The sequence below is a fragment of the Eulemur rufifrons genome, chromosome 2 (assembly GCF_041146395.1).
Source record: "Eulemur rufifrons isolate Redbay chromosome 2, OSU_ERuf_1, whole genome shotgun sequence".
Taxonomy (NCBI): Eukaryota; Metazoa; Chordata; class Mammalia; order Primates; family Lemuridae; genus Eulemur; species Eulemur rufifrons.
The window spans coordinates 101,099,567-101,123,724 of record NC_090984.1 but is presented as its reverse complement, the minus strand read 5'-3'; the positions used below and the strand labels follow the sequence as shown (position 1 = coordinate 101,123,724).

At 52.6% G+C, this 24,158-nt stretch overlaps 1 protein-coding gene across 1 annotated transcript in view; it reads left to right on the top strand.

Annotated features, from left to right (window-relative positions):
- Positions 1-24,158, top strand: part of LTBP2 (latent transforming growth factor beta binding protein 2) — a 94,112-nt gene that overhangs the window by 15,943 nt on the left and 54,011 nt on the right. The window contains exons 3-5 of the mRNA XM_069465118.1: positions 5,863-6,086; positions 20,961-20,985; positions 21,052-21,064. Coding sequence (XP_069321219.1) covers positions 5,863-6,086; positions 20,961-20,985; positions 21,052-21,064 — 262 coding nt within the window. The remainder of the gene's footprint in view (positions 1-5,862; positions 6,087-20,960; positions 20,986-21,051; positions 21,065-24,158) is intronic.

Here is a 24,158-nt window from a genome sequence, read left to right as displayed (position 1 = left end):
ACTCACAAGGACTCTTTTTTTGTTTTGTTTTGGTTTGGTTTTTTGAGACATGGTCTTGCTCTGTTGCCCAGACGAGAGTGCCATGGCGTCATCATAGCTCACAGCAACCTCCAGCTCCTGGGCTAAAGCGATCCTCCTGCCTCAGCCTCCCAAGTATCTGGGACTACAGGCATGCACCACCATGCCTGGCTTATTTTTCTACTTTTAGTAGAGACAGGGTCTCGCTCTTGCTCAGGCTGGTCTCAAACTCCTGAGCTCAAGCAATCCTCCCACCTCGGCCTCACAGAGTTCTAGGATTACAGACGTGAGCCACTGCACCCAGCCTTCACTGCAACTCTTTGAGGCAGATACTATCAGCCCCGTTTATGGATGAGGCAACTGAGCACAAGTTGAGGCATCTCAGTGAGATGAGACGCCTGCAAGGTCACGTACCTGGGATGTGGCTGGGCTGAAGTCAAACCAAATCCTTCTAACCTCCAACCCCATGCTCTTTCTGCCACCAAATGGCTTATCACCAGGGGCTCCGAGCAGTTGGTAGGGGCATCCTGTACTGTAGGAGCTGTTTCTAGAATCTCCCCCAGGCCTGCCCATTCTGAGTTTGGTCTTCTCCCAAAAGTAGGGGTTTTGTGTGGAAAATCTGAGCAAACCTCTGCTCGACTGTTTTGAGGCAGAGTGAAGGTAGAAGGGGCTCAGCCAGGAAGCTGGGGATTGGGGGAACAATGCCTTTTATTTCTTACTTTCAAAGCAGTTTTAGAAGTTTTTTTTTAATGCCCCCCTGTTTGGCATCTTACTAACTCCACAGTGCTGAACGCCCAAAGCTGAGACTTTCCACAAATCGGAGAGTTCCAGAGGAGCCCAAATTACGAATGGCTAAAGACAGGCATTGGCAAGTGGGCACAGGGAGGCTGCGTGACAGCGTGGCCTTCCAGCGGCCCGAGGGTGCTGTTCTCCTACGGGGACAGCTGGGTGTGCTCTGCCTGGTGCAGATCACCCTCAGAGGGCTGAACATGAACATCAAGGCACCATGCTTGATAACCCTCCACCAATAATCAATCAGTGGACGTCCATTAGAGCCACAGACCCATACTCGGTTGATTTCTCAAGAATGATTTCTACTCTTGAGGAAAAATGGGAGGGATGAAGCTCCAAGGGCAAAACGTGAAGCCTTGCCCACCATGGTTGGCGGTTTCCTCTCTTAAACTTCCCACAGCGCCGCAGGGATCTGCTCTCCTGGAGCCCTCAGCATTTCCTTCTCTGCTTTAAGCAGCAGCCCTGCCACCGGCGATTCTGAGATGGCTGATTTCCTTTTTGATGTTTAAGTTTTGAAATCTGTTCTCTTTTGGCACTGGAATGTTTTGCTTCAGTCTCCCTTAAACAAAAGGACACACAACCACTACTGCCCCTCCCTCTCAAAGGGTCGTTGGATTTCATGCACCAGTAAAATATCCAAAAATATCTTAAGTACCAACATACAGTGGCCAGCTTTTCATTTTTCCAAATGAGGATGTCAGGAAAAAACAAAAGAAAAAAACCTATCATTTGCCATCATCTTTAATTAAAAAGAACATTTTACCACCAAAAAAAAGAGAAAAGACATAATCTCAAAGTGAAAGACACTCTTTAAATGGGAAGAAATAACATTATAAAAACCTCAGGAAACTGTATTTACTGTCCTTATTTTATGGTAGACCAGTAAAAACTGTCAGAATGTTCCATTTCATGGGCAGGCACTTGGAGCCTTCGTTGTGAGCTATTGGAGGTGACTTCTGGGGGACTAGAGAGAGGGGACAGGAGTCCATGTGCCAATCCCATAATGCATACACTCGGCTCAGAACACAATCCTTAAACGCTTTAGTGAGGAAGTTGGGTAGTTCTTCGCATCTTGCTGAGACTTGTGAAAGCAAAATGAGAGAGGACGCAGGTGAAGCTGGTGAGAGCCGGTTCAAAACCTCCAAAAACCTGAAACGTGTTGGAGGATCTGCCTCAGCAGACTGGGCCTCTGTGTAATCTCCTAAATCGTTGTACCAGAAGGGTTATCTTCCCTTCTGGGTTTTTTCCACCAACCCCTCTGGCTAGCTTAGAAAGAAGCCTTTTACAACTTTCATTTACCATGATATTATACACATATATAAAATGCCATTTCCACAGTTTGCTCCCAACCACTCATTTCCCAAGAGCTGTTCATTGTACCAACCAAAGTTTGCCAACCCCGGTCCTCACTGAGGACCTAATTCCCTGCTTGGCAAGGGGCTTCCATGGGCATGAGAACCCACCCCTGGGCAGAGCTTCCTCTGTGCAGGGCCCAGGTTGTTCATCTTTGTGCCCCCAGCACCCAGTGTGACCAAGGCAAGGTGCTCACTAAATGTTTGTGAAATGTATTGGCAAGTGAGGCAGAACCAGAATTAAGCGAGTCGTGGTGAGGCACAGGGGCTCAGCTTGCAGGGTTTGGGGTCTCGGGTTTCTAGAGAGTGAAAGATCTTCCTGTGAAGTCAAGGGTGGGCCATCCTCGGGACTCTGCAAGGGAATGATGGAAGCTAGACTGTTTTCCAAAGGTTGTCTTCAGAGCAAAGACCACTTACTCAGAGGTGGAAGCTGCATGACCTTCCTCTCACCCGTGCCGGCAGAGAGTGTGGGTCCACGTGGGAAACTGCTCAGGCCTTCCCTTTCTGCACCCCCACTGAAAAAACAACAGCGCCAGGACCTGTCCTGGACACATCGGCTTCCTCAGTGTTCACTGCCCTGGCTTGGCTGCTGGGCTGGCCCCAGCTGACCATGCTTCTGGTGGTGGTGGTGACAGGGGCCTGGCAGGTGGTTAGGTGGGGGCTGTGTCTGCTTGGGCAGATGGAGTGGTAGCCAGGTGATAGGCCAAAATCCTACCATTGTGGCGGCTTGTGTTTGAGGGCACGCTCTAGGTTACAATTCTCTGACATGGTCTGCTAACCTAGAGGCCTGGGGCCTGCCAAGAAGGAGTGCCCAGGCACTGAGGAAAATGTTCTGGCCTTGGGATCCAACTCATGGTTGGAATGTTGCAGGGAGACCTATTATTTTTCCACTCTCCACTCATCTGGCAGGCTGGCTTGGGTGCCATTAGTGAGCATCATGCCCAATCTACTCATCCTTTGTGTCTCTGGCCAGCATCACCTCCTCCAGGAAGCCTTCCCTGACTTTCCCTATTCCCTGCCTCAGCCTGGGTTAGAGGCACTGACTGACATAGTGCTTCTCCCATGGCCTAAGTGTCCTGCTTTCCATGTCAGATGGTGTGCTAGAGACTCTGTCACAAGCCTCACACCTAGTGAGTGCTCTATGAATGTGCATTGAGTAAACCGATGAGCTGGTATACATCCTTCCTCATTATCTAAAACTTACTGTGTGGGCTTTGGAGGGGCATGGGGTTCTGGGGTCTCCACCACGAGGCCAACCTGGGATGTGCAGTTTCCCAGGGCAGGGCTCCCAAGGGCGCATTTGGTAGCTGACTTGCAGCCAACAGATCCCTTTTGTTTCATCATCAGCATTGGGCCAAGGCTCAGAGGTCGTAGGGGAGGAATAAGAGCCATACCTGCCCTGCTGGGAGTCAGTAGGGTGGAAAGAGCCTGGACTTTTCAGCCAGACAGGTCTAGATCTGAATCCCGGCTCTACCATTAACTAGCTGGGTGACCTCAGGCAAGTCTCTTAATCTCTCTGAGCTTCAGAGACGTTATCTGTAAAATGGGAACCATAATCACACCTGCTGCATGGGATTGTTGTAAGGATTAAATGAGATGATATAGGCAAAGCACAGTGCCAGGCATATTGTCACCATTCACTGGACAGCAGCTGCCATAATAAAAAGCAATAATTGTGTTATTGTTAGGCACATGTTAGGAGCTAAAGATACAAAGAGGTGTCAGGGACAATCACTACACTTGAAGGGGCTGACCTTATGAGTGGGGAAAATGCGACACATGTATAGAAAAACTAATGGTGGCACGCAGGGCATGCCCAGTGATTGGTGTATGCAGTAAGTGCTTTTCCTTGTTGTTCAGAAGAGGGAGCACTTGCCAAGAGGTGGATGTCAGGGAAGGGGAGCTGGGCCTTGAGGGAACAGTAGGACATAGGGAAGTGAAGAAGAGCAGGAAAGAATCCAGGGAGGGGCCACAGCACGTGCACAGGCGGAGAGAAGAGAGCGCAGAGGCTACCTTGGGGCATAGCCAGTGGGACAGTTTGGCTGGAGCAGGTTGACATAGAACAATGCTGTAGAGGGATCAGACTGAGGAGGGTCTTCAGTGCTATGGACTTGTGTCCCAAAGACACTGGGAGCCACTGAAGGTCTCAGAGGGAAGTGACATGAGCCAGGTGGAATTTCGGAGATATTTATCCAGACTGGCCCTGGTTTGGTTTCTAGTACTGGTCTCAGAAAGGAGAGTTCTGATCACGCAACCCCGGGCGCCTGGTCGGGGCAGTAGTGCCCAGTAGTTTCACAAGCGCACTTAGAACAACTGAATGACAAGCTCTGTGTGTCTGCCTCCGCTTCCTCGCTGGCCTTGCCTACTCTGCCGCCAAGCCCCAGCCTCCCTGGATCTCTTGTGGCCCCTTGAGCATGCCACGTTCCTTGCAGCCTGCAGAGCTTTGCCCTTGCTTAGCCCTCTGCTGGGGAGCCTGCCCAGGTCTTTGCTGGTCTGGTGCACCTCCCATCTCACTCTTCAGAGAGGTGCCCTGCCCCCCAGCCCCCCGTCTGGATCTCCTGGTCGGGCCTGCAACACTGCATCGCCCTGGTTCATTGTCTTCACAGCCCCTGATACTGCCTGACACCGCAACTTGCTGTTGTTTTCTTGCTTCTTCCTGGTCTCCCTTATGGGACTGCAAGCCCCACCCAGGCAAGGACTTGGTCCCCATTGCCTAGCACTTGGTCGGGCTCAGCAACTGTTTGTTGAGTGAATGAGTGACCGATGGAGGAGACATTGGGTTTAGAGGGTCCGCCATGAGCCGGACCGTGCTCTCCTGGGCTCACACATGCTCGTCAGGGGTGGTCCCGGGGTGGGTGGCAGGGCTCCGCATCCCCACGTGTGCTTCTGCACCTGACTCTCCCTGGGCCGCAGATCACTGGATGTGGCTCTGGACTTTGCAACGGGGTGAAGGGCGTGGGGAGAGAGTTGGCCTGGGAGGGCTGTGGCTGCTGCGTGGTGCTGTCTGGAAGGAAGGGGCCCAGTTTCAGCCCCACCTTGCCCCAGGCTGGAGGCAGCTCCCAGTGAGGGGCCCCACCTTGGTAAGCAGGGTGGAGACTGAGAGCAGATGCTGTCAGGGTGGGAAGGAGAGACTCTGTCAAGCCTTTGAGAGGCCCTGAGAGCGCCCCCTCCTCAACTGCCCCCTCATGTGACTCAACTGAGGCTCGGTGAAGTCAAGATCACACAGCCTGTGAGTGACAGAAAACACCCCAACAGCTCAGTCCCCTGACTTTCAGGCCAATGCTGAGCCCTTTCCTGTAAAAGGGACCAATTGATTCACTCAGTATCTGTCGAGAATCTGCTCTGTGACAGTGTCTACTCTAAGTTCTGGGGCTACCGTCTGCCCCCTTGGGGCTTCCACTCTGGAAGGAGTGAACATTTCATTATAAAATCCAATGTCGGGCAGTGCCCTTCCCCTTCAGGGTGTTCTGTGGGAAGTGGTGGCCTGTGCCTGCTCCACAGCTCTGGTCGTGCAGTCTTCGATGGGTTGTGGACAGATCAAAGGCAACTCATCCCGGATCTGTGGCGGAGGAGAGAAAAGTGGGCCAGGAGTGTGGCTCCCTGCTGGATGGGGGCCTGCAGCACACAGTCCTCTCCCCCCGGGCAGGAGGCTCCCCAGGGCCCCTGGCGGCTGCTGTCATCTCTGTCCTTGTCTCCCCAGCTGTGTGCCAGCCACCGTGCCAGAACCGTGGCTCCTGCAGCCGGCCCCAGCTCTGCGTCTGCCGCTCCGGCTTCCGAGGAGCCCGCTGCGAAGAGGTCATTCCTGATGAGGAGTTCGACCCCCAGAACTCCAGGACAGCACCCCGACGCTGGGCCGAGCGTTTACCCAACCTGCGCAGGAGCAGCCCGGCCGGAGAAAGCACCGTGGCCAGGACACAGCCACCAGTGGCTGGGTAAGTCCCCTCCGTACTGGGACCTCAGGGTCTGGGCTCAGTCCCTCTCTGGAGGCTTCAGACCGTTTGGTGAAGGCTGCAGTTGTCCTTCCCTCCCTCCTTCCCTCCCTCCTCCCCTTTCCTTGCCCTGACACACGTGTGAGCAGGAGAGCAGGCAGGAGTGGAGAGGGGACGAGGGAGGGGAAGGCACTGGAAGAGAGCTGAGGAGGGTGTGTCCCTGGGATCAGGGTCTCTTTGTTGGAATCCTGGCTTTGCTACTTCCTAGGTAGTGACCTGGGCAAGTAACTTACCTCTCTGCGCCTCTGATTCCTCATCAGTAGGGTGGGGACAGTGATAATGCCTAGGTTATGGAATTGTTGTAAGTAGTTAATTAATTCATGTAAGGAAAGTGCTTAGAACAGTGCCTGGTGCATAAGTAAGTTCTTTTTTTTTTTTTTTTTTTTTGAGACAGAGTCTCGCTCTGTTGCCCAGGCTAGAGTGAGTGCCGTGGTGTCAGCCTAGCTCACAGCAACCTCAAACTCCTGGGCTCAAGCAATCCTTCTGCCTCAGCCTCCCAAGTAGCTGGGACTACAGGCATGCGCCACCATGCCTGGGCTAATTTTTTTCTATATATTTTTAGTTGTCCAGCTAATTTCTTTCTATTTTTAGTAGAGACAGGGTCTCGCTCTTGCTCAGGCTGGTGTTGAACTCCTAACCTTGAGCGATTCTGCCGCCTCAGCCTCCCAGAGTGCTAGGATTACAGGCATGAGCCACCACGCCGGGCCCATAAGTAAATTCTTTATAAAGGTCCCTCCACCTCCTCTCCCTCCTCCCGCTCCTACCCCCTCCTCCCACTCCTACCCCCTCCTCCTCCTCTCTCCCCTCCTCCTTCCCCTCCCCCTCCCCTGGTCTGTGTGATGTAGGAAGGACTCCTCCGCCAGCAGAAGCCCCTTTGGTTTACTCACCATCCAGCTCAGAGGGGAGGAGAAGGCGTCCCAGGGAAGGGAGCAGAATGAAAACTGAACAAGGGGAGTGTTCTTGGGCAGGATTCCCGGCCTGCTTGCCAGCCAATCTGGCTAGACTTTTTCTAGCTCAGGACAGGAAATCTGAACTTTATAAACTGGTCCATTTCTGGGGGGCTGTGTTTTCCTTTAGTTTTTCAGGTTAGTTTTTCCATTTGCTTGCTACTTCAGAAGTTCTTTCTGAAATGTTGCAAACTTGTCTTGCTGAACTAAGGAGAAAAAGGACTTGTACTCTCAGAGGCCAGGAGAATCAGGGAGAGGAGGCTGACCTTGAGGTTAGATCCCCATCAGGAAAGGTCAGGAGAGGCCAGCTGAGTGGGAGGGAGAAAAAGGACAGGACATAGAAGTTGTCCGGCAACTTGAAAGGGCGTGAGGCCAGGCAGACCAGGGACATGGTAAGGTGGGTTCCAGAGCCCTGAGCACTCAGGCAGATGGTTTCCGGGGGCGGTTAGGAGCAGGAAGAAAGGAAGGATGGACTCAGGTAGAGGCCTAGGGAGCTTCAAGGTCAAGAGCAGAAAAGCCAAATTGCAGCCAAGACCCGGGGATGCTGGGGCAGGAACAAGGAGCAGAGCTAAGGGGCCCCCTACTCCCCATCCCAGTGGACAACACAGAGGGTCTGGGATTGGCTATGAGCAGGTGGGCAGGCCTGGGCCATATTCTGATTGGTCCCGGCTGAGGGTCCCAGGCAGTGAGCCTGGTGTGAAGTCACCTGGAGGAACACCAGTGGTGCCAGCTCAGGGCCAAGGTGGCCACAGAGTCCTTCCATCAGGGTTTCCCCTGCCAGTCTCTTGGCTTGTGGAATTCGTTCATTTTTGATGCATTGACCCCATGTGTGTGCATGTTAGGGTTGCCTGGCAGGTCACTCTGCCCCTCGCACCCTTGAGACAGCTGTTTGAGGTCACTTGCTCCATCTTCCAGCCTGTCTGACTCCTCCCCATTCTTCAAGACCTGGTCCCAGTTCCCCTAAAAAGCCTGCCCTGATCACGTCCACCCAGCTACCAGACCCCTGCAGCGCTTACTCCCTGGCACACATCCGTGGGGGTCTGTGCCCTGCTCCTGCACCTAGGCTGCTCGGCCTGCGCCCTGGAAGGCAGCAACTCCGCCTGGTGCTCTGGACTTCCCCAGAGCTCCTCCCACGGTGCCGAGCTTATGGAAAGTGCTCAATTCATACTTGCCTTCTGACACTTGGTCCAAGCTACAGAGCTAGCCTAGGAAAAGGGCCCACTTGGCATTGATCCCTCACCCTGTACCTGGAGCCACGGGCAGCAGCCCTTGTGCTGCCCGGAGGGCAGGAGGAGCTGAGGCTTCCTGCTTCCCTAGCGTAGCTCTTTTCACTCCCCCTTGGGGTGGTCTGTTTATTTGTTCACTGGACCAGGAGCTTCCTGAGAGCAGGGACTGTGTCCTGCTCATTCATCAATGTGTGCCTGGTACCTAAGGCCATGCCTGGCACGCTATAGGTGCCCAGTCACATAAGTTGAATGAATAAATGAATGAGGGGGGTGGCGCTGCAAGGCAAGGATGAGCAGCGTGGGCCTCCATCCCCCAGTGAAGGTTCCCCGTGTGTGGGAGGTGGTGCAGGACTGAGGTCCTGGGCGAGGTCCCTGGCCCACAGCGGGCCTGTCTTCTTTGACTTTCACAGGCTTCCTGGCCAGGGGCTACTGTGATGTTGTTAATGAGCTGCAGCCTCCAGGCTAGCCTCTCTCTGCCCTGGGACCTCAATGCCATGAAATCTGGGAAAGTCATAGTGTCCCGCTGTTGGCCCAGCTGTCAGCCCAGCTGTGTTTTGCTTTAGGAGGCCAAATCCTGCTTGCCTGGTGGTGTCAGACATTTCCTGTGACCTTGGCCAGGTTTCCCAAGCAGCCACTGGCCGCTCTCCTGATAGCAACTTGGACAGCCCTTGTGTGTCCAGATAGAGGAAGTGACAATGCATGGAGGGCATTCTAGGAGTGGGAGGGAGGCAAGATGTCTGGGGAGGGGCACCTCTGCAGGGATTGGTGATGGCCAGAGGCCCCCTTCAGGAAAGCACTAGGCAGAGGCCAACAGACTTGTGTCCCAGGGGAAGACCAGAGGGAGGGGCTGGGAGAGTCTCGGGCAGCAGGCAGGATGCCCTACCGCAGGCCAGATGTGGACTGATGTTGTCCAGCTGTGGCCTAGGCTGGCTAGAGGGGCCTGGAGACTCCCTCTGAGCCCCAAGCTGAGGCTTCTTCCCCAAGGCTGGGCAGAGGGCCTGACTCACCTGGGGAGCAAGAGCCAGGAAGGACCACATTTTGAGTGGGGAGGGTTAGACCCTGGGCTTTGGATTTAGATACTCCTGGGTTCCAATTCTGAATTTACCACTCACCAGCTGTGTGACATGAGGCACTTGTCCTAACCTCTCTGAGCCAGTAGTCTCCACCTGATAGGATTACAGGGAGGCTTAAATGAGATCCTGTGAGTAGAGCACTTAGCGCGGCGCCTGACAGGAGTTAGAGTTGGATATGTGTTAGCCGTCGGTGGGCAGGTTCTCCTGGCCATGAGGACTTCGGTGGATGGAGGAGATAGCGACGGGCAGACAGAGAAAACTGGGGTGTGTGTGCGAGCTCATGTGCACACATGCAGATCTGTTCCAAGGAGAAGTCAGAGCCCAGATCCAGCCTCAGGGTAGGTGTGACTAGCAAATCCAGCAGTGGCTTTGGCTGGCTCTCGGTATGGTTATTCCACCAGGACCATTGTCACCAGCCCATTGGGAGGGGGGTTAAGGGAAGGTGTCAAGAACAGGAGGGACCTCCACCGGCTTTGCTCCTTAGCCTGACTTGAGGACCTAGAGGCTGAGCCTTGGGGACATGCTAAGCAGGCTTGGTCACTGCGTGCAACAAGGGCCCGGCAGGGGAGTGCTGAGCAGGGCGGGCAGGGGTGGCTGGGAGGTGTCTGGGGAGCTGTGGCCCGGTGGTGGTGGCTCCCAGCAGGCTGCTCCTGTCTAGTCTCCCCTCTCCTCTGCGTCTCCTCCTCTCTGCACGCCTCACCTCTTTATCCACTGTATTCCCTTTCTATGGCTGCCATGACAAGTTACTACAATTAGCAGGTTAAAATGACACATTTATCACTGTATAGTTCTGTAGATCAGACATCTGATGTGGGTGTCATGGCTAAAACCGAGGTGTCGGCAGGCTCCTGAGGCTCCAGGGGGGAAAGAATCTGTTTCCTTGCTTGTTCAGGTTGTTGGCAGAATTCAGTTCCCTTGTACTAGTAGGACTGAGGTCCCTCCTTTCTTGCTGGCTATCACTTGAGGGCTGTTCCTAGCACCAGGAGCCACCCACACTCCTTGGCTTATGGCCTCCTTCCTCCATCTTCAAGTCCAGCAATGGCAGGAAGACTCTTCATGTTTTGAATCCCCGCCCCTGCCACCTCCCTCTTCGGCTCTGTCACCGTCATGACTCTCCTGCCTCCCTCTGCCACTTTTAAGGGCCCGTGTGATGACATTGGGCACAGCAGATAATCTCCCTATTTTAAGAACAGCTGATTAGCAACCTTAATTTCATCTGCAGCCTTAATTTCCTTTTGCCATTTAATGTGACATATTCAAAGGCATAACACCAGGGGCCGAAGAGTGTAGGGGCCAACCACACCCATCCACTGCAGCCCACTCCAGCTGGGACACTCTGTCCAAAGTGTAATAGCTCCCTCTTACCAAGGGCTTGCCACAAGCTCAGCCCTACGTGATCTGCCCCCAGAATCTTTCTGACATCTCCAGCATCCACCTTGGCCACCCTCTCCCCACACTTCAAACTTGCTGGAGATGCTCCCACCCCAGGGCTCTTGCACTTGCTATCCCTCTTCCTAGAATAGTGTATTCATTTTCTGGGGCTGCCATAACAAGTTCCCACAAACCAGGTGGCTTAAAACAACAGAAATTTATTCTCTCACAGTTCAGGAGCCCGGGAGTCCAAAAATCAAGGTGTTGGAAGGGTCGGTTGCTTCCAGAGGCTCTGTGGGAGAATCTGTGCTATGCTTCTCTGCTAGCATCTGGTGGCTCTGGCAATCCTTGGCATTCTTGGCTTGTAGATGCGTCATCCTAATCTCTGCCTCAGTCATCATGTGGCCTTCTTCTGGGGGGGTGTGTGTGTGTTCTCTTCTTCCTGTAAGGATGCCAGTTATTGGATTTAAGGTCTTCCCTAATCCAGTGTGACCTCATCTAAACCTAACTAATTACATCTGTAAAGACCCTATTTCCAAATAAAGTCACATTCATAGGTCTGGGGGTTAGGACTGCATCACATTTTTTGTGGGGACACAATTCAACCTGCATCAAAACACTCTTCCCCAGATACTCACACGACTGGCTTCCTCTCCCCTCTCCTCCGTGGGGCCCTCCCTGTTCACCAGATCTAAAACCACACGCTCCAAACATTTCCTACCTTCTACCTGACTGTTTTTCTCTGCAGCGCTAACATCTTAGATGTTTTACTTATTTGTTTGACTTATTGTTTTTCTTACCCCTGTAAGATGTCAGGTGTGGAAGGACAGGAGTTTCATCTGTTTTCTTCGCTGGTATGTCCAGCACCCCGAACGTGACTCAGCCCAGAGTAGAGTAAATATGTGCCCAAACGGCCTGGTTGTCTATATGCGTCCTCTCATTTACTTCTCACAGCTCCCTGCAGTAGTTGCCAGCGTTCCTGTTCTGTTGGTGAGGACAGACCCTTCTGAGCTGACACCCAGTTCATCCCCGAGCATGTCACTGATGAGGAAGGGGCTCTCCCAACCCTCCTAACAGGTGGTGCTTGCCTACCCCATACCCCTTGGCCTTGGGCGTCTGAAGCCGGGATAAGCTGGGGACAACTTCTCTCCTGAGCGTGGCCAGAGCAGGGCTTAGCAGACCCTTAGGCGTGCCATGAGTCTGGTAGGGGGGCTGTAGTGGCTGTAAAGGGGTCTCTTCCCGGTTTCTTCCATCTCTTGACCCTTAGAAGAGCCCTGTGGCGCCCCTACCCTGGGATTGTGGGTTTGGAAGAGAGCGGGGTCAGACAGGGGTAGGCAGGGGGCTCACTGAAGGCCTCCAGCCAGATCACATGGAAAAGTTTCATTTTCCCCAGTCCCAAGCTGTGAAATCCCTGCTACTGCTTTTTGAAGAGAGTAGAGAAGAGACCTTCATCTCAGCTGAGAACTTACTTCACCACCCATGCCCCCTCTCCCTGCTATTGCAGAGGGTGGGCTCTGGAAGTGCAGATGGGCCACATTAAGCTTTGTGGAGGGCCCCTTGGCACTCAACCCTTGCCAGCCCCAGTGCATCCCTGCCCAGCGGAGACTGCTTGGAGTGGCCGGATGGGTCTGAAGCTCTCTGTTCCAGCCAGGTGGAGGAGGAGGCAGGCTGTTCTACACTGGAACTTTCAGCTGCTGGACACAGCACCAGGGGGTTGTTCTTCACACTACAGTTTCTGTGACAGGTAACCGAAGAGTTGTGCAGTGCACAGCCTGAGCAGCTGTATGTGGTGACCCTAGGCCCAGCTTTTTTCTGAGAGAGAGAGAGAGATGTCTTTCTTTTCCCCCACAAAGCATGTTGTTTCAAGGTAGTCCTCTCCAGCTGGGGTTGGCTACTGAGGTTCCTTCTAAGTTCTTCTGAAAGGGAGATGGACCCCTGAGGCTTTGTAGTGTTAATATGCATCTCTCCAACCCACACAAATACCTGAGCCCCGTGGAGTTCAGGTCCTGAGCAGGGCCAGGGCCTTAGGGCACATTTATGTGAATTATAAAAAGACACTCAGTTCTGGGGCAGATGTAGCCCAGGGCGTGCAGTCTGCCTGTGCTTTGATCCTGGGCCCAGGGGTCCCCAGAGAGGTTGTGAGGAAGGTGGGGGCCAGTGTGCCTTTCTTCTCTCCTTGTAGCACAGCCAGCAAGCCTCTTCCTTCTGCATGCTCAGCGCAGTGCAGACACCTCTGGGTTGGGGAAGATATCCCTCCTGTCCCCCACAGGGTAACTGGGTGGATTTAAGGGAAATGCTGTCTGCTTTCTACACACTTCCTCTTACCTTCCTCCTTCTCCTGTTTAAGCCTGAAGGTGGTCATCTGGCTCAAGGTGACCTCAAAATCTCTGATGAGGACTAAATGTCTCCCTCTTCTAAGATTCTCCAAGAGTTGAGGATTACCAGGACCCCTCCCTAGGTTTGGTTCCAGAAGAGGACCCCAGCCCCGTCCCAGGCCCAGCGCTTTGCAAATCTCTGAGATACCGGCTGTTCACCTCCTGTCTGCCCACAGCCTCAGCTCAGCGATGCAGAAGGCCGTGGACCTTCTTCCTCTTGTGATTCTTCCTTGTCATCGTCAGTAGGGTTCCTTGCACCCCTGCTAAGTCTCAGGTGCTGTACTAGGTGTTCTGCCCTCCTCCTTCCTCTCACTGCTGTCCCACATCAGAGCCACCGGCTCCGTGACGTGCAGGATGTGGATGCTGCACGAATGTCCTTTGGCTGAGTGTGTAGTGTCCAACTAGTGGGGTTTAAATGGAGTGGGGTGGCAGACTGTACCTGCCACCGGATGAGGCAGGCACCTGGGGAACAGAGGAGCAGGGAGACACCCCCATGCTTGTCATGGCCTTAGTGGTGTGTCTGGAATTATGGTTGCAACGGTGGGTGACTGGGTTAGGATTGGGTAGGACTAGGGTTGTGGTTAGGGTGACATTCTATTTAGCAGCATAATAGTGGTTAGGGTAAGATTAGAGGTATTAGGATAAAGTTTTAATCTTGGTGCTGTGGTTAAGATTGGGTTAGGGTTATGCTAAAGTAGAATTCAGGACTGTGAGTTTTTTTCGAGTGTATGTGGTTTTTCTACCTTACCGTTGATGGAGCCTTACTGAATAAGTCACCACTTTACAGGCACCACCTCATTTGACTGGGGAGAGTTCGGCACAGTGGCTAAGAGCAAGGCTCCTGAGTCAGACAGACCTCAGTTCCATCTGACTCTGTGGCTCACCAGCCATTTGATGTGTGAGTTCTTTCACCTCCCCAGGTCTCAGTGTAAAGGGGTGAATGTACCAATATTGGCTGACCGCAGGGTTGTGGTCAGAATAAAATAAAAGAATGTGGATGAAGAGCTGAGTCACATAGTTAAGTGCTCAATACTTGACAGCTAATGCTTTTTCTTATTTGGATCACTTGGAGTTCCAGCAGGAAGGGGACGGCACGCTCGATGGGTCCACACGGACAGGATCAGAGGAAAACAACAAAGGGTGGTGGAGTATCCCCGGGGTGGCTATGCAGGTCTAAAGGCACAAGGGACCAGCGGTTACTGGAACCCAGAGTAGCTCCACCTGCGGCAGAGGGCTACCAAGAGGGCTGCGGCTTTTGGCAGAGGAACACAGGCCCTCATTCACCTGCAGAGCCTGTTGGGACAGAGCTGGAGGGTCAGTCCTCCGCTGGCTCTCCTCCTGCCTTCCGACCTCCTGCGGGGGGTCCCCCTTGGCTGAACTGGAACGGAGGGCAGAGGGTGAAGGATGCACCCCAGGGCCCAGAGTGGGGCGGAGAGGGGTCCAGGGGCAAGTGGAAGATCTTCAGCACGTTTACAAGTCCTCAATGACCCTGTGAGGAGGATATTCCCATTACCCCAACTCCACAAAGCGGAAACCGAGGGTAAGAGCAATTCCAGCCCAGCTCTGCTGGACTTTGGAACCTGTGCTCCCAAGCATTTTGCTAAACAGCCTGCAGAGCAGTGAGCATGGGCAGGTGCGGGAACATCCAGCTTGGCTTGGGAGCTGCAGAGGACTGGGTGAGGCAAGATATCCAGAGTCTTTTGAGAAAGCTACCGAAGCCGGTGAGAGCCTGGAGCAGCATTCGCTGCAGCCACAAGTGGGGAGGAAGGAAGTTTGTCAGCCTCACGAAAACGTTCGCGTGTGCGGTTTCCAGCATTGGACTTAAAAAAATAGCAACAACAAACATTTCAAGCTTGTAGCTGCACTGATGGCATTTAACTGACTTAAATCCTCTAGAATTTTTGTTTGAAAGGAGAAGGTTCGGGAGTGATGAAGCAAGGAGAGAAAGGAAAGACAGTCAAAGCTCCTTTTTCAGGTGCCTTGGGGCAGGTTCTTCCCATGCGGCTACCTTTTCCAGCACTGGCTGGCCAGCGAGGTCACCGTGTGGGCGTGTGTGCGTGTGTGCGTGCATGTGTGAGCCGGGCTTGGGTGGAAGCTGTGCAGAGAACATGCCTCCAAAGTCATAATGGAGATTTTTCAGGCCCCGTGAATTCTCCTTTTGAGCTCAAGGTTTTCAAATATGTATCAGATTTCACCCCTTGTCCAGAACGTAGAGGAAGTTTCTGATTTATGGGTCCAGTAGTTTTTCCAGTTACTCCATCTTTAAATCTGCCATCAGTTAATTAATTTGCCACTGTCAGAAAAGGCACTGTGAGCTTCCCAGGTGAAAATCGCTTTAGCACAGTGAAGTGGTATTATGACAACAGTAATAAAAAAAGGGACTGTGAAACGTACACTTGTTTTCACTTGTGGAACCAACTGAATCAGTGGCTCAGCGTTCCTCCTCCTGCTGCCCAAATCACAGCACATGCGCAAACACACTGTCACCGCCTCTGCAGAGGGGCTAAAGGGGAAGCTTTAAACCTTGCAGGAAAATTTCCCAGAAAAGGATTAGAAAGGGAAAACGGATTAAATGCAAGGTCATCTGATGACCGCGTTGTAGGAGGCTGCTTAGATCCCAGAGGGGAGTGTGTGTCTGTCTGTCCGTCTGCCTGTCTGCAGATGACACAGTGAAGATTGCTAAATGATTCCCAATAATGAAATTTGAAAACACATAGTTCCTTTGCTAGCCACATAGCTGTGGTTTTGTGTCCGTGATTCATTGTGGAAGTGAGTAGCTGTGACAGGCATTCTGTGGGGTTTTTTTTTTTTTTTCATCTTATTTCTCCTAAAAAAATATTTGTGCAAGGTCTAAAATTCAAGGAAATTGAGTACTTTCTGAAGAGAAAAATCCCTGTTCCTTGCAAAACAAAGATTACAGATCAAAACCTCTGGAGCTACCACATTTCTGCTTCCAGCTGTCGCCTACGCTGCATTTTCCTCCTGGAGCCTCAGCCCTGCCCGTGACCTGACATGTCCACCCGCCTGTGCCCAGGGAGGGGGGGGGGTGCTGCGTCCGAGGCGTCTTGAGGGAGTCTGGATCTGCGTGGGGAGGCGGTATCCTCTGAAGACCCCAGCCAGACCACACCCTTCCGGGACCTCTTCCTTGGGGAGAAAATTGATTCCACATGTCTTTCTTTTCTGACGTTCTTGGGGCAAGGTCAGAGGCCCTATAGAACACAGTAGCATGTGAGGGTGGAATCGTGAAATAATTTATGTCTTATAGTTAGCTACGCCTGGGTTTGAATCTCAGCTCTAGCACTTAACAGCCATGCTGCCTAGAGCAAGTGATTTAACCTTGTGAGCCTCAGTTTTCTCATCTGTAGGATGGGGATGACCATTTACTACCTTATAGAATTGTCACAAAGATTTACTAATACATGTAACTGCATCTTCTAGCTCTTCTGTGAATGGCATCCACTCTTACTTGTCCCTTGACTCTGGGATTACCTGAGCCTTTCGTTTACATCAGAAAATCAGCAGCAGTCACTAGAAACTAAGAGTTTGCCCGGAGCTCTTGAAGGCATTTCCCACCCTGGTGAGGTTTCCTGTCATAGCCAAGGGTGAGCAGCAGGGTGGAAATTTCACCCCACTGAAGGCAGACAGAGCACAGGCCTGGAGACCCACCCCGGCACTTCCCTGCTAGGGATGACCTGGGGCAGGTTAACAGCCCCCCTGTGCCTCAGTTTTCCCGTCTATAAAATGGGGGATATTAGTTCCTGTATTACAGGATTGTTGTACTAATTAAGGCAACAAATGTAAAGGGCCAAGCAAAAATAAAATAAAATGCCTTAGCAGGTGTCTGGCACATCATAGGTTGATGGGTTTGGGCTCCTAGATTGCTGAAGGAAGACTTCCCAGGTTGGGGTCCTGGTTCCCATAGAAATCTCCTTTGGTTTATGCCCTGGGGTAGATTTCCAGCCCCTCGGAGGGCAGGAAGGGCAGGCTGGCTGCGGGCCGCTGGACTGTGGCCAGCCCCCGAGGAGTGTATCTTTGACCCAGCCCCCCATCTGTCTTTGTCTACAATGGGCTTGTCCGGGCAGGCCCAAGAGTGGGGTAAATGCATCTGAAGTCAGAGGCCTGTATTTGCTACCCAGTAAGCCATGCCTGCCAGACTCTGTGTATGTATTTGGGGGCAGGGAGGGGTGCATTACAGGGGGTAGAGGGATCCCAAAGGCCACGAGCTGGGAACTCAAGGGTTCAGGAGGGGGACACCTCATGGCCAAGTTGCTGGTGGTGAGATGCCCGTATGCCAGGCTCTGTGGCTTTGGGAGACGGGCCTGGCTCAGTCCCCTCAGCCTAAAGGCCTCTGCTCTCCCTCCTCCACCTCCTGCGCTAATCTCCTGTAGCACTTGCCAGGTCCTAGGCCCTGCCTGTGTTTTCATTCCCTTTTAACCACTGCGGCTCTCCAGCCACTTCTGTTCTTCATACACTTCTCTGTGGTTCCCGCAGCACCACCATGGCAGCTTGTTGGAGAGTTCGGCCGCCGTGATGGCAGGAGCGTGATGAGCTTCAGAGCCCAGCAGACCTGAGCTTTAGAATCCTGGCTTTTGGCTGTTTGTTCTTGGAGCTCAGCCAGCTACCTTCTGTCTCTACACCCCAAATCTCTCATAGGTCCTACCTGGAGAGTGAGACCTGTCTCTCAGGTTGTTGCTGGGGGCTGTTATTGGCTATGCCTATTGACATATTAATTGGGCTTGTGCCTAGGTGTGCTAACTCCACCCAAAGCCATAGGTTTTACAGGGACTCAAGAGCAATTATATATGTTAAATTTGCAGTTTACTGTGAGTGCTTTACACACTACCAATTATGTAGTCAACATTTAGTGCACAGACAGTAACAAGAGTGGGGTAACAAACCACAGTAATGGCTCGGGAGACCAGTGTGCCTACATGGGAGTTGAATGGGTCCAAAAGTCCTTGGGACACTGGTCAGCAAAGGGATTTCTTTCAGACAGAGCTTTTGGTGACAGGTGCCAAGGTGGACAGAAGGCCTCAGAGTTTGCGTGGGCAGAACCTTCAAAGGCATCTTAAACAAGGCCAGGTCCTGGCTACTCTTATGATCCTCCCAAATGGGACTATTTTCATTATCTCCATCACCTTTGACTTTCCATCGGTTTGTTTCAGGTCTCAGGTGGTACCAGACAATGACAGGTACTATCCTATCACCTCGAGCCATTGCATATATGTTTATCACTTTGAGAGAGGGGTAAACAATTTTACTGTGGGCTTAATGTTACTTAACATGAGTGACTCCATTTTGAGACATTAAAATCACAAATTATTATATTAGGGACCTTTATAAGGTGGTATGTGGTTGGTGCCTGGTGCTCAGTCTCTGTTAGTGAGCGTTGTGATTATTTGATCAAGGTGGGTCGTGTGGGGAGTACTGTGGCTCCCAGAGACTCCACTCCCTCACCCCAGCCACACCCCTTGGAACAGCAGATACTCAGAGGAGAAGATGCCAGGGACAAGTCTCATTATGGTCTGATCTCTGCGCTCAGCTGGCTTCCTGTCCTTGGCCTTGGGAGGAATAACTCCCCTTCAGCACGAGCTGACATCCCATTCCAGTAGCCAGGCGAGGCCCGGGCCTTGATCTGGGCTCCAGCAGCACATCTGCTCACACCTTTTGTCCTTCAGTTCAACATCCCCAGGTATCTGCCCCCACAGCAACCTGTGCTAAGAGGGGGTCCTCTGCAATTAGCCCCCATAGCTGCATCCCCCAAGAGACATTCCAAGTAGTAAGCCAGGAATAAATAAACTTTTCCAGTGCGAATCCCACGCTCCCTGTTAATCCCTCTGCCATTCATTCTGTGTGTGTCCTGGATGGATTTGTCAGGCCAGCTGAAAAAGGATGTTCAAAAGAAGGATAATCTCTGAGTCAGCAACTGACAGGCTCAGGCTTCCTTCCTCCCTTCCTTCCTTCCTCCCTTCTTCCCTCCCTCCCTTCCTTTCTCCCAGGCACAAAGAATACTAGATGACTCAGACCCATGCCTCACCTCTAAGAGCTCAAATCTAGCCATTTGACTTGCACAAGTAGCTAAACCACACCCAGAACTTCGGAAGGCTTTTTGAGAGCTCTAGAAGACAGCGAGGTTAGCAGCCCTGGGCAGGTAGGGGGCCTCCAGGGAGGAATCTTCCGTGACCATCTGCCTAAGAGACCTTTCTTAACTTGGTTACTTCCTGGTGAAAACACCTTCAAGGCTTCCCTTTCATGCACGAGGTTCATAGGATGAGGCCCAGACTCTCGGCCTTCTACAGTTCAGTCCAGACATAGCGTTCTCAAATAGCAAGACTGGCTGTGGAGCCAGAATATCTGCAGCATCCCTGTGTTTTGTCCCTGGCTCTGTTCGTCATTGGCCATGTGACCTTAGACAAGTTACCTAGCTTCTCTGGGCCTCATCTCTAAAACAGGAATAATAATAATACCTAATTTCTAATTTTAATTGTGATTAAAATGAATTAATATACATAAAGTGCTGAGCACACGGCCTGGCATATCATAAACACTATGTAGCTATTTGCTATTAGTATTTTCATCCTTGGCCACTCTTGTTTTTTCTTTAACCAGATGGGCCTGGTTACCTGCCGAACACCATGCCAGCACATTCCTGAATGTGCTCTTTTGTGCTCGTGGTTCTCTCTGTCCTCCCCAGCCTTCTGGAAAGCCTTCCCCAGAGACCCAGCCCCAGGGCTGCGCCTGCCTGGGGAGGCTTGGCGCGTTCTGGCTGGACAGCGTACTCCACGAGACTCCTGGCTCCTGCTGCTCTCTTGCTTTTCCACTCTTGGATTGTTATGAAACACTCACGTGCAGGGTCTTGTCCTGGGGCTGCATGTTGCACCCTGCACAAAGGTGTAGTTGAAGGGTTGAACCCTGAGGCTAAAATCATCCTAGCCTGTGTTCTGCTCACCCAGTCCTGCACCCTGCTGCAACAGCCCAAAGGAAGTGGGGCGCCTTCTGTTCACTGGCCGCCCACAGGAGCCGCTTTTCTAACTGGCACGAAGGCACCAGGTGTACTAGGCCTCTCCCTAGCCCCGCCTCCCAGTCTGGACCGTAAGCTCTTGGTGGGCAAGACGCCCTTCCCACAGTGCCTGATGGGACTGTGCGCCTTGGCAGTGGTGGAACAACGAATTCGTGAAATCCAGGTTCCCTATGTGCTGACACGTCTTCCCAGGGGAACTTGGAGCCGAAGGCCTCAGGCTGCCCGCTGGCCTTGGCTGGCTGCAGAATGGGGCCCAGCCGGGCTGGGAAGACAGCTCCAGGGAAGCAGGAGAGCTGGAAGTAGCCATGGGGAAGTTCAGAGCTCAGTGCGATAAATATTTTGGGGGCAGCAGCTGTGTGCCCAGGGCTGTGGTGATGCCATGGAGGTTATAAAGATGGTAGGACCCAGTCCCTTCCCCTCTGGGGGGGTCTGTATCCATGGCCGAGTTTCAGCCCTTTGGGTGGTCCTACTGGGCCCAGGAGGCAGGGGAGCTTTTGGAGGGGCTCTTTTTCCTGGTGGGAAGGAGAGGGCTGTTGCCTCAGCAATTTGACACTTGGGTAAGCTAGGTAGAAAATGAGGGGCATTTCCTGGGGTCCTGGGCAGCTGGTCAGGGCCACCTTCTCCCACCTGTGCCCCTGAGGTGGCCCAGATGTGGTCCCAGTGCCCAGGCAGCCTGCTCTGGCTCTTCTGTCCTGCTCCCTTGCCCAGCCAGGAGAGAGCAATGGCCATGCAGCGTCTCGAGGGGTGAGGGCCTGGTGGCCAGGCAGCCTACACAGCAGGCTGCTCAGTGGAAAAGTGTCCACAGTCGCCTGCACCTGAGGGTCTGGAGGGTAGAGGAGACGGATGAGGCTCACAGGAGTCTCTGGACCCTTTAGAAACTGAGGCAGCACCTCCTTCAGGGCTGCTCTTGAGGTGGGCAGCAGGCCTCAGGCAGGGGATGGGCACCTTCCTCCCTGACATTCCCCAGGACATGCAGAGCTCATGACTCCCTCTGCTTCTGATTCCCCTGCCTGGAAACAGGGATGCTGTGCTCCCTCCGTAGCTGGTTGGGCAGCAGAGCAGGATGCAGTCTGGGCAAGAGAGACTCCCCCCAGGGTCCTACCCACTCCCTACACCCCAGCCTGGCAGAGGCATTCCGTGGGGTCTTTGTGCTGGGGCTTCAGTTCTCTCTGACCTGGGTGTGGCCATGGAAGGAGCTAAAGGCCCAGAGCCTCAGAGCAGGCCAGGTGGGGCCAAGTGGGGGCTTCGGGCTGACCAATGAGGCTGAAAGGGTTGGGTGGGTGGGCACAGCAGGTGCAGCAGCAGGAGTGATCTTGAAACACCTGGGGGACACCCGGGAGATGGCTGGCTCTCAGCCCTTTCCAGATAGGCACCAGGAAGTGAGGGTGCCGGTGTTCGTGCTGCCCAGTATAGGAGAGTGCAGGTTCCCATCCATGAACCATCTGCTGAGCATGCAGCCCCCACTTGTGTCTCTGTCTTAGGTCCCCTGGGGTTTGGCAGCCAAGGGCCGTCTGACCCTGGTCTGTGCATGAGGCCTGCCTGGCCAGGCAGGAGGAGAGGGGAACAGAGCTCTGCCAGGGCTTGCCCCCTGCCTTGCCAGCACCCAGATCCTCAGGGGAGACTGAGCCACTTGGGAGGCGCCAGGACACATTACCCTGCATGAGTGTGCCCACAGCCACAGGAAGGAACAGCCCATTCCCCTTCGGCCAGCAGCAGAGGGAGAGTTCTGGAAACACCCTCCTCTCTTGCTGCTTTCTCCTTGATTCCCTCCTGCTCTCTGGCTGCTCCCTCCCAGGGGCCTTCAGAGCATCTTCCTCCATTGGCCCCTTCAGACTTTATGTCTCCCAGGCCCCCTCTGCCCTTCTTCGTTCTCTCTTTACTCTTACATTTCTCAAACCATTTAGGTGTCAGAGCACCTGGAAGCCATAAGGAATGCCACGAACTATCAATATAGTTAATTCCATGATGAGAACTGGGAACAGTTTTATTAGCAGAAACTATGACGATCGTCTGTATGTGCAAAAAAAACCCAGCTATAGGCACATACACGTGTCCACGAAGAGAACAAACTGTCGAATGAAGTGTGGTGGGCTGCTGCCACATTTTTCCGTTAATATTAATTTACAGCTTGATCATTTGTTTAATCGTGTGCTAGCAGACAAGTGGTAGCAGGCGCCAAAGGTTGGAGAAGAATTTATGGGAGCAAAACTTAAAACTGAGACCATTCTGTTCATTAACACATTTTCCCCTTTTAGATCGGGAAGTGTTAGCAGAGTTAACGCCTCAGTCCGGGAGTGGACCCTAAAGTGTGGTTTGTTCTGCATACACTCCCTGAGTGATATCATCCCTCCCCGTTAACTCTCACCCACCACCTCTTCACCTGCTGTCTCCCTCCACCCCGACTGTGCCTACAGCCCCAGAACTCTCTCCTGCCCTCTGCCTCCTGAGTGTTTCCATCTTGAGATCCAACTTGAGGTTCCAAACACTCATCATGTCCACGACTGAGCCCATTATCCACTTCTTCGGTCTCTCACATTGAGACAGTAGCTCCCAGAAGCCTCTCTAGCCTTGCCCAAGCCAAAGCTGGGAATTATCTGTGTCTCTACATCTTAAATATCCGTTGAATCCATGCCTCATTCCTGGCCCCTTCCTGGGCCACTGCTAGCCTAGACCACAGCCAAGCCTTCCAGCTGACCCCTAGCCCTCCCTTTCTGGTCCATCCTCCACCAGATCATCTTTCACCAGAATAATTGTCATTTAAGAGTGCCCACCCTTTCACGTCCTGGACCCATTTGAAGACTAAGAGTGTCCGAGGCTAGCATGTGCCCCCTTGTACTCCCTCACCTTTGCAGGGGTGCTGGTCCCTTTGTCCAGTCCCCACTGGGGCTGAGAAGGTAAGAGAGTCTTTGCCACCTTTAGGCTCCAGAGCCTGGAGTGGGGCGGGCACTCAGCACATGCTTCTTCAATGAGTGACAAAGGGTGGCTGTTCCTTGGACCATGTCATTTCCCTGCTCCAGAATCTCCAGGCACTTCCCCTTGCCAATTTAGTACAGCCCGGACACCTCCCCCAATATTTTAGAGGCCCACTCTAGAGGCCCAACCTATTCTTCTTTAATCTCCTAAAGCCTCAATGTCCTCATCTGTAAAATGGAAATAGCCATCAAATTGTGGGTGGATTTAGGATGAAGTTACCTGGTTTGGTAAGTTGGCTTCTGCACTTAGGAGTTCTGCAACCTTCAGTAAGGTGTAGAACCTCCAGACTGTCTGTTTTCTCGACTATAAAATGGGGATAATGAGTATCTAACTCTGAGGTGATGGAGAGGCCTGTGTGAGAGAATGCATGTGATGTGCATTACTGGCACAGAGTAGCACCGGTTTATTCCCCACCCCCTACTTCCCACTGCCTGTCCCCCCTCCCACCACACAGGTAACCACTGTTTTTAATTTTCCAGGTCATCCTTCCAAGTGTGCTTTATGAATATGCAAATAACTGCAACATGCAGCCTTATTTTCCATATTGTACACAAAAGTTTACATGCCCTACACCAGGAGTCAGCAAACATCTTCCATAGAAGGCCAGATAGTAAACATTTTAGGCCGTGACATGTGATATCTGCAACTACTCAACTGTGCTGTCAGAGGGAAAAAATAGTCACAGACAATGAGCATGGCTGTGTTCTAATTAAACTTTAAGGACACTTAAATTTGAATTTCATATCATTTTCTCACGTCATGAAGAAAATATAGCCTAACTGATGTAAAGGAGCTGCTGCTTTCTGTTTCCAGAGCGTATTACTGCATTCTGTGGACAGGTCCTGGTTTGTTCAGCCAGTCCTCTGCTGAACGACACTTCCGTTGTTTCTATTCTGTACAAAACATTTTGCTGTTACAAAGTAGTGTTCTACAAATAATCTTGTTCATACATCATCTTGGATGTTTATTTACAAGTGTCTTGGGTCCCCTAGAGGTGGGCTTCAGGTATGGGTGATTTACT